General features: G+C 42.1%; 1 protein-coding gene across 1 annotated transcript in view; it reads left to right on the top strand.

The window, feature by feature from the left end:
- TMEFF2 (transmembrane protein with EGF like and two follistatin like domains 2) overlaps positions 1-10,217 on the top strand; it is a 230,949-nt gene that overhangs the window by 3,767 nt on the left and 216,965 nt on the right. The window contains exon 3 of the mRNA XM_023763099.1: positions 7,372-7,501. Coding sequence (XP_023618867.1) covers positions 7,372-7,501 — 130 coding nt within the window. The remainder of the gene's footprint in view (positions 1-7,371; positions 7,502-10,217) is intronic.

Raw genomic sequence — 10,217 nt, 5'->3', positions numbered from 1 at the left:
ATGGTCTTAGGTGACCCCTGTGAAGGGTCATTAGACCCCCAAAGTCTCGCGACCCACAGTTGAGAACCACTGTGATAGAGAGATTTCCTGAAATCTATTGTCCTATGTACTATTCTGAACAATAAAAGGTCATAATTCTTTCATTCCATTAACATACACACTATCATCTTTTTGGCTGAGAGATAAATTTCAAAGAGAAATGGGTGTATGTGTATATAATCTAAAATGTTTTCCAATTTAGATTTTTATTGGAGCACTAAAGTGAACATGTAGTTCCTTCATTTCTTTAATTTTTATCTTATTTAGTTATATTTATAATTGAATTGATTGGGGTGACACTGATTAACAAAACCATATAGGTTTCAGTTGCATGATTCTACAACACGTCCTCTGCACACTGTAACGTGTGTTCGCCACCCACATCAAGTCTCCATCATTGCCATTTGTCCCCCTACACCCTCCTCCGCTACCCCACCTCCTCTGCCCCTAACCCCTACAAGTACCACACTGTTGTCTGTGTCCATGAGTTTTTTTTCTCTTTTTTTTTCCTTTTTTGCTCAATGCCTTCTCCCCACTCCCTCCCCCAGCTGTCAGCCTGCTCTCTGAAAGGAGCCAGTCAGAGAAAAGACAAGCGCCACAGGATTTCCCTCGTATGTGGAATCTAATGAACAAAGCCAACTAACAAGCAAGATAGAGGGAGACTCACAGACAGAGAGCCTTCACCTCTTTTCTAATTTACAATCAATGTATCCTCCCTTCAAACATATTCCAGTGGTCCCTGTGTCCTGGTGGGAATGAAACCAAGGGTAGCACTGAACCCTAGATACTATGCCTTTTCCCATATATACATACCTATGACAGTTTAATTTATAAAGTAGGCACAGTAAGTGACGAGCAGCAATAACTATAATAAAATAGAAAAATTAAAGCATAGACTGTAGTAGAAGTTACCTTCATGTTTTCTCTCTCACACACAATGTCTTGTACTGTATTTACCTTATCACGTAAAGGAAGCACTTTATGGCATATCCGGATTGCCAGCATCACCCCTGTTGTGCTTGAGGCCATTTAGTAAAATAAGGGTTATGTGAACACAAGCACTGCGATACCCCAGCAGTTGAGCTGATAACCAAGGTAGCTACTGAGTGACTAATGGGCAGGGAGCCACTGGACAAAGGGATGATTCACACCCGTTGGGGTGGCGTGGGTTGGTGTGAGCTTTTATCACGCTATGCAGAAAGGCACCCCATTCGAAAGCAATGAATTTGATTTCGAGAATTTTCAGTTTAATATTTTCCAACTGGTATTAACTGCTGGTAACTGAAATCATGGAGGGACTTCTATATCTCATTTATTTCTCACAAGTGAATGAAATAATTATTTTCTCTTTTTAAAGATGAGGATACATTTGTAATACCTTAACCAATAAAGAAATTAAAAAAAATAATAATAAAGATGAGGAAGTTAAAGCCCATGAATATAATAACTTACCATTGAGTGGTGATCCTAAAGCAAGAATGGAGTCCTTTGACACGAAGCCAAATATTTTCCTAGAATATTATACATGCTAATAAAAATATTAGTAATAACTACAAAAGTACAAATTTATTGTGGAGGATGCTTAATGTCAAAAGTAGTACAACCACCCTGGCCAGTGTGGCTCATTTGGTTGAGCGTTGCCCCATGCACCAAGGGGTCCCTGGTTCTATTCCCCTTCAAGGCACATGTCCCTGTTTTGTGCTCGATCCTCAGTAGGGGGCATGCAGGAGGCAGCCAATTGATGTTTCTCTCTCATTGATGTTTCTCTCTCTCTCCCCCTCTCCCTGTCTTTCTTTAAAATCAATGAAAACATACTCCTTAAAAAGTAGTGCAACGAATTCTTAGGTGATGATATGAGTTCCAGAAATGGGTTTCAACCTCGTGTGTCCTACATTCCCATCTGTATACCGAGGGGTGTGCTGGGCTATCTGGTAAATCATTTGTGGGGATGAATATTTAGAGACAATGGAAGGATGGATAGATGAGTGGATGGATGGATGAAAGGAGAGAAGGAAGGAAGGAAGGAAGGAAGGAAGGAAGGAAGGAAGGAAGGAAGGAAGGAAGGAAGACATGCAGTTATTCATATATAACACTGGACAAACAATGATCAATTATCACTTTATAATTTAAAAATATGATGAAGCCTTAATGTGTTCTGGGTATTACTCATCCAAACATTCAACTTTTTTATCTAATAAGCCATGCTTTAGATCTGCAATTATTCCACTTACTAGGACTGCATAACAAGTTTTCCAGAACTTAGTGGCACAAAACAATGAACAATATTTTGCTTATGAATCTGTAATTGGACATGGCTTAATGGAGACAGCTCATCTCTTCTCCCCTGGGCGTTGGCTGAGTGAGGGAGGGAACTGGAAGGTTTGGTTCTGTGCTCATGTCTGACTGTCAGCTGGGAACCTTGGTCCTTTTCTGTGAATCTCTCTGTATGGACTAGTTTGGGTTTCCTCAGAGCACAGTGGCTGGATTTCAAGGGCAAGCATCCAGAGAGAGAGAAAGAACCGGGTAGAAGCTGGATCCTTTAATGACCTAGCACCATAGTCACAGGCCTGCCCACTCTTAAAATCATAAAAATGTTTCCATATACAGAAACATACATAGATGCAGAGACATAGAAAGCATGGAACAGACTGTGGGAATCTCAGAGGGAAGGCAGGGGTGGGTGGATGGGTGGGTGGGAAAAGATCAACCAAACACGTTGTATGCGTAACCCATGGTCACAGACATAGGGTGGTGAAGCCTGGGGCGGGGGGGGGGGGGGGGCTTGAGGGCAGGCTAGAAGGGGTCAATGGGGAGGAAAAAGGAGACATATATAATATTTTCAACAATAGAGATTTTTTTTTTAATTTTTAAAATAAAAATAATTTTAAAAAAATAAAAGTAGTCACAGAGAAAGAAGTAAAAGATAGCTATGAAATGATCAAAGGGTTGGGCCATAATGCAGGCTTTTTATTTTTTTCTCTTTTGGAAGAGAAACATAGCATATCTAAGAAATTATTCCCAAGCCTGGAACAACTGGGAATATAGCAGGATTCACTAAACATCTGTGGAGAGCCTTCTACACGCCAGATTCTAGGGAAGGTGCAGACAGTACAGAAAATAGAAGTTATGCATAGTTTCTAGATGCTGAAATCTCAGCTAAATGAGATCCTTACTAACCAAACAAGTAATCATTCACATAGAAACTTCTCACATACATTTTTTGTCCATTTATAGCAAAATGAATTCCGTATATTCTAGTGTCAAGTCATGGAATCTGCCAGTGTGGCGTGTAGCCGCTTTCTTCAGCAATGTGGGCATTTTGGAACAAAACCATTCTACTGAAAAACACATATTTGGAAAATAAACTTAAGAGTCTAAGACATCTTACGAGAAATAGAATCACTTTTTCCCCCGAGAGGAAGTTTGTACAACACATACATTTATGGGCCTAACCATCTGGGCCTGAGTCTTATTTCTTCTCTCACCATCCAACTCTGTAGCCTTTAGCAAGTCACTTAACATCTGAATATGTCCCTTCCTTTTCAACTGAGCAGTATTATGATTACCACTAAAAACTATTCCAAACAACTTGGCATATTTTAATGTAGCAGTGAGCTTATTTTTATGCTAGGCTTTTCCTGTTTTAATTTATTTTTTTCTAATTTTAGACATGCATGTTTAAGAGTCGATGTTGGGTGGTGATGGCTCTGCCAGTGAAAACACAAATTGTTTCTATTTCTTTTTATAAGTAAATAGTGCAAAGTGTTTTAAAAACACAACTCCGTTAACCCTCCTAAATGCCCCCGTTAACCATTTCAAATGGGGAAACTGAGGTATAAACTTGTTAAATGTGTCATCGTTGAGTGATCTACACGAAGTCCTACAGCAGTGGTTCTCAACCTCCTGGCCCTTTAAATACAGTTCCTCATGTTGTGACCCAACCATAAAATTATTTTCGTTGCTACTTCATCACTGTCATGTTGCTACTGTTATGCATCGTAATGTACATATCTGATATGCAGGATGGTCTTAGGCGACCCCTGTGAAAGGGTCGTTCGACCGCCAAAGGGGTCGCGACCCACAGGTTGAGAACCGCTGTCCTACAGCAAGGCAGTGAGAGAAAGGGGAGAGCCTAGGAGGAGGTGTCACTCCTGAGCCTTCGTGATGTAGCCTATGCTCCCTCCACGTGTGATTCCTACCAGTGAGTGCCAGGCACGGCCCTGAGGGGCCCGGAGCATCCTGCTGATAATCTGCAGCTAAGCTCTCCGCAGCTCCGGACTCCGCTGCCTCCTGGCTGTGCAGGGAACTGGAGCTGTTTTTAGCTCTGCTCGCGTTTGGCGTTCACTCCCCTCAGACGTGGCATATGAGCACGTTATCAGTTTATTCGATATTTTAAGATGCATATCAGCCTTGTGTACTAGCACTCCCAGCCCTACATCCGAGTAATCTGCGGAGGGAGAGGAGGAGGATAAATAGGGAAACTCAAGAAATCAGAGAGGAAAACGTGGACCCAAATAATCAACACACCAAGTATTGTAACCAGGGCTGGAGGTAGAGAGGGGAAGGTAACCAGTGACAGGAATGCGAGGACCCCGCAGGCGAGGCTGACCAGTCCAGTCATCCGCCCTGGTTAGGACCCTGCCTCCGGAAGGGGCAGCAGGTCTGCTGACTATGTCACCAGCTGTTTACTCTTTACAGTCTCTCCTCCACTTGCTCAGGCACCATTGTGGTGTAGGTGAGCCTCATCAGTCCTCTCTAGGTTCTCCTGCCCCTGGTCCTGAACACACCACATTGTCAAGCTCCCATCCATCCACCTGGCCATGCCTCTGGCATGAGCACCAGGCCCCTCACTGGGTGTCTCCTCAGCACCGCTCACTGGACGATTCAGCTTTCCCTCACTTTGTGCTGTTGCCTTTTTTCTTCAGTAACGATGAAGATGTTCAGTCCTGTGGTTGGACGATTTTCAGATGTAGGCATGTGTGTGTATATATATATATATATATATATATATATATGTATTTGGAAAGCATGTAGAAGGCTGCCTTACACATGTATCACCTGACCAGAATTAGTTATTGAGTTAAAGATTCTCATTAGCAAAATTTTCAATCAAAACAGTTTTTAAAATATAATCATGTAGACAGACTGAGTCTGGGAGCCAATAGTGTAACTGTGGGAAGGAATCATTGTAGAGAGTGTTATCCAGAATGCCTAGATTAGAAATTGTTGAAATAAAGATCTCTAAAATATGCCATATTTTAAATATTTAAATCATTTTAATAATATTTAATTGCTAAATGAATATGATTTAATGTCTAAATCGCCATATTAGCAATTACGGTGATTCTAATATTAGTGTCATTGAATTTGGATTTACCATTGGGAGAAAAGTATATCACTGTTAGTAAAAAACTATATTTAAATTTTTCATTAGTTGATACCAAAATACGGCTCATAAAATGACTTTCATTTCAGAGAACATTGACTTGTACCATTGTAAAGTGTTAGGATGATTAAGCCAATGTTACATAAAGGCAAAGAGCAACAGATAACTGGTTGATTGGGAGGGAGAAATTACAGATATCGTAAGGAAATAGAGTAAAAAATAAATCTCAGGTTTTATCATCAGATTGTAACTTTATTGAGAATTTCCTCTTTTGTTGCATAAATCCTTGAGTTGAATTTACCTTATGGTAGGATTTTAGGTTTATTACCACATATATTAAACCTTTCCTAGCCATCTCACTAGATCATTGGTTTATTGCAAAGTGTTATGCATTTATGACACATTAAAAATCCAAATATTTTAACAAGAAGTAGAAGGCAGCAAAGTGTTTTCACATACATGTGTATGTCTGATTGGCTCTGCTCAGTTTTTGGCATAGGTGGGGTATTTGTAAATAATCATCTTCATCCTTATATTTGTTGTGATTAAACAATGAAGCGCATCTGTAGTGGTCATCACGAGATAATCATCTCTGGCATAGTTCGCAGGCCTGGGACACAGCCAAGTACCTCCAATGCCTTAGGCCAGTGGTCGGCAAACTGCGGCTCACGAGCCACATGCGGCTCTTCGGCCCCTTGAGTGTGGCTCTTCCACAAAATACCACGTGCGGGCGCGCATGTACAGTGTGATTGAAACTTCGTGGCCCATGTGTAGAAGTCGGTATTTTGTGGAAGAGCCACACTCAAGGGGCCAAAGAGCCGGATGTGGCTCGCAAGCTGCAGTTTGCCGACCACTGCCTTAGGCTGTGAATATATTATGACTAGAGGCCTGATGCACAAAGATTCATGCAAGAATACGTCTTCCTTCCCCTGGCTGCCCGGCACCGCCTTCGCTTCGGCCCGGGAGCCGCCTTCCGCCTTTTGCACGCTGCCCAGAGGCCCCGCAGCAGCCGGGGCAAGGGCGTAAACGCTGGCATCATTGCCATGGTGACGACGCAAGCTTCCTGGTCCGGCTGCCGCCATCTTTGTCGAGTCAATTTGCATATTCCCTCCTTATTGGCTGTGGGCGCCGCCATCTTTGTCGTGAAGTGATGGTCAATTTGCATATTCCGTCTTTATTAGATAGGATGAGTGTCCCCTGCAGGTTGCCTGATTTCCATTGTAAAATGTGTACTTCTTAATAATAAGACTTTCTTTAAACTGAACTTTTCTCTTTATGAAATATATAATAGTCATATTTTTGAATAGTCAATAAAGTTTACATGTAGTTCATTAGTTGCTGAATTTTTTCCTGTATTTCATTTCTCTCTACACTGTATCTACATCAATATCCCATACCTAATGATATAAAAAATTAAGTGGTAATCCAAGGGTCTTATCAAATACTTAGAAATTTATAAAGATTAAAATTCAACAGAAAAAAAAAATCATGCTAAAGAGTGGCTGAATTCTCTGGCATTTCAGTTAGACACTTTTGCTCTCCAAATATAGACATTGCCTATTTCCTAATAGCTTTTAGTACTGTAGCATGGTTTCTTTTTCCCACCAAGCCCGATGGGCCATGTGTCAGAAAAACAGTATTAAATAATATTGGTAATATTTGTTGCTATCTCTTTTTAGTATTGCTTGTCTGATCACTTTGCTGGAATTGTCTGATCAATTTAGAAGGCTCCTTTTCAATCTGAATCAAACGACTGGCTGGCTGGCTTGGCATTGCTTTTGTGTGCCTTTGAATGATTCCCTTGCAAGGTCAAAGACGATTGGAGGCCATGAGGATCGCTGAAAGGAAGACAGGCGCTTCCTACCGTAAATGATGATTTCTGTTCACGAAGTCAGAGCTGTGCAGACCCGGGTGCTAACCACAGGCGTCCCTCTGTGTCTCCCCAGTGCAACAGCGACTACGTGCCGGTGTGCGGCTCCAACGGGGAGAGCTACCAGAACGAGTGCTACCTGCGCCAGGCGGCCTGCAAGCAGCAGAGCGAGATCCTCGTGGCGGCGGAGGGCTCGTGCGCCACCGGTATGTCTGTGACCCTGACGACTCCCTGAACCTGCTGGATGGATTCCCAGCCCCAAAACCATGTCTTGCTTTTTTTTTTTTTTTGTTATCTTCAGATAATAATTCAGACTAAGTATTGGCTAGTCAAGCCTCTATTCCTTTGTGCAAAGCGTACCTTATTCTCAGTCTATGTCTTTTTGCATTTCAGATCATTTCTGGAAGAGAAAATCTACCATGAGGGTGTTGGTAGATTTTTTATTTGTTTCGGTCTGTCTTTTTGTTGAAAGTATTACAGCTGGCCCCCTTTCCTTCCTCATTGAGTCCCTACACCCCACTCCCGCCCCCTCTCCAGGCCTTCCCCACACTGTGATATTGGTAGGTTTAATACATATGTTATTTAATGAAGTGCAGACAGTTGACTAATATTATTAAAAATCTAGATTGAGCACCCAGGTCTCAAATATACAGACACCTCTCTATGCATGGATGCACTTGTATGTTTTGAGTAATAGCATTGTCTGCTGGATTTGGGCTTGGAAGGCAAGATGATGCTAAGGGTAGCAGCTCTGCAAAATGCCCTCCAGCCGTTTAGTAGATTATTGTGAAGACTGTATTGGTGGTGGACGTTGCTTCTGATGACACCTGTCCTTCCTGACACAGGCAGCCTGGGACTCCACAGCGCTCTGGGTTAGAGTGTGAAAAGTACTCTGTACAGAAAGTGAGGGAAAGAATAACGTATAAAGTCACAGATAATGCTCTTTAGCTTGTCAGGTTTCCCTTCGTGCACAGTGGCTCTCAGAGCTGAGCAGCATCGCAGGCAGGGAAAACGCCCGGCCCCGTGAGCAGAGCCTGACTCGCGAAAGCAGCGCTTTACAACGAAGCCGAGTTCTCACAGTAGCTGTGAGACACTGAAATCACACGCGTTAAAGAAACCTTTGTGTCCTGTGATAGTTGTCCTTAATGGCAAGTATGCATCTTTCTGGAAAGTCAACATTTCTGAGGACAATGGAGGCATGGCCAGGAAAAAATAATATTGCTATAAAATATGAACTTCCTTCAATGCACTTAGGGAATAGTGCCAGGAGACGTCCGTTGTATTGAAAATACCTCTTGGATAACAGGTATTTCTATTCCAGGGAATTGTGTTAACAGTTCTGTGCGTGCTGGCTGGGGCAGGGTGGTAAATGAGAAAAAAGAAGGTCTCATATTCTTGAAAAGGTTATCTTAAGCCTATCATCGATGGATTGTTAGTAATTGATAATGTTCTGATATTGTGCTGGTGACGACCACAGTTTCTAAGAATTAGCAGAAGAGAAAAGCATCCGTCATCATGGACAGCAATGCAGGCTTTCCGGTTTGGGTTTTAGTTTTTAAGTAGTTTTTTCTCCTACGGGATTCTTTGCCTCACGATGTGGATGTCCTTTTGGAAGGGTGACTGGGGGGTTGGGGGGGAGGAGCTGGACTGGTTGGTGCTCCACTCACTTCTTATTTGCCAGAGCAAACCGATCGTTGCTACTCCACCTGTGAGTGAAAGTGACAGCAAGAAGTGAGAGTTATAGGACCTTCCCCAGTCGGAGAGGAGGAGGATCAATATGCTACTCTCCGAGCAGGGCTGGGGGAACTAGAAAGGAAGGCACAGAGCAAACAAATTGTGAAAAATCAATCCATCTACCATATCTCATGAAGAAAAAGTGAAAAATAGGTCTTAGGGCAAATGGAATAGAAGAAAAAAAGAAGTAACTGCTGACTCCCAGAAGCCAAGAACCAGCAAGAACTAAGGGAGGGATTAGTCAAATACCAGCAAGGACTAGGGAGGGATTTGCTTACTCGGGATCATATAGGACAGCTGTCTCTGACAGTAGCCAAGTGGTAATCAGTGGACAATACCCCTAATAAGCATTCATGAAGCTGTGATTATGACTAACGACGTTTGGTAACAAAATCTCTCTTACCTGCCAGCCTCTAAGTTCTTGTCAGCGTATGCAGTTGCATCCATCTGAGTCATTCAGATCTCCCCATTCTGGTCCCTTCTGCGTTGGTTATACTATGAAAATAAATACTGAACCACGGAGATAACTTAATCACAATTGATAATCCATCCATAGCTCATTCATAGACTTAGGTTTCTCCAGGATTTAATTGGTAAGCCAGGATTGCTGAATGCCTCCTCTGTACATCTAAAAGGGTTTTGATCTGAATAATGATGGAGGGACCAAAGTAACTTTGATTAACCAGGTCTGACTCTAAATAAATTGGGATTCTGACTTTGGGTCTAAAGGAGATCCTTACTCTTTTCTTTGTAAATTTTCCATTTATTTTCTAATGCTGTTTGACACTGAGTGGAGGTGGCAAGATGTGATCTCTAGGAATAAAAGGCAGTAAAGGATGTAGCTGTATCTTTATCACACAGGGTGTGGGCAAAAGTAGGCTTACAGTCACGAGTCTGCGAAACACCATTAATAAAGCTAATGTAATAAACATAGCGTGCGTGTCTTTTTCCAGATGAACAGCTGTAAACCTACTTTTGCCCACCCCATATTTCATTGAACATCAACATCATTTTTGGTCCAGAAAATGGTTTTCTGTTGGGCGGTCTGGTCAACAGCCTCACTGTCTATTTCACTTTCTTGCCTTATAAGAAATGCATTGACTAGGAGCCCAGATTCAAGTCCAACCACATGACTTTTTTTTCTTAGGTGTTTCTGTCTCACTAATAAGGTTTTAGTGGCTACTTCTC

This window comes from Myotis lucifugus, unplaced genomic scaffold (genome assembly GCF_000147115.1).
Source record: "Myotis lucifugus unplaced genomic scaffold, Myoluc2.0 scaffold_3, whole genome shotgun sequence".
In the NCBI taxonomy this organism is placed as follows: Eukaryota; Metazoa; Chordata; class Mammalia; order Chiroptera; family Vespertilionidae; genus Myotis; species Myotis lucifugus.
This window is presented reverse-complemented; position numbering and strand designations above follow the sequence as displayed.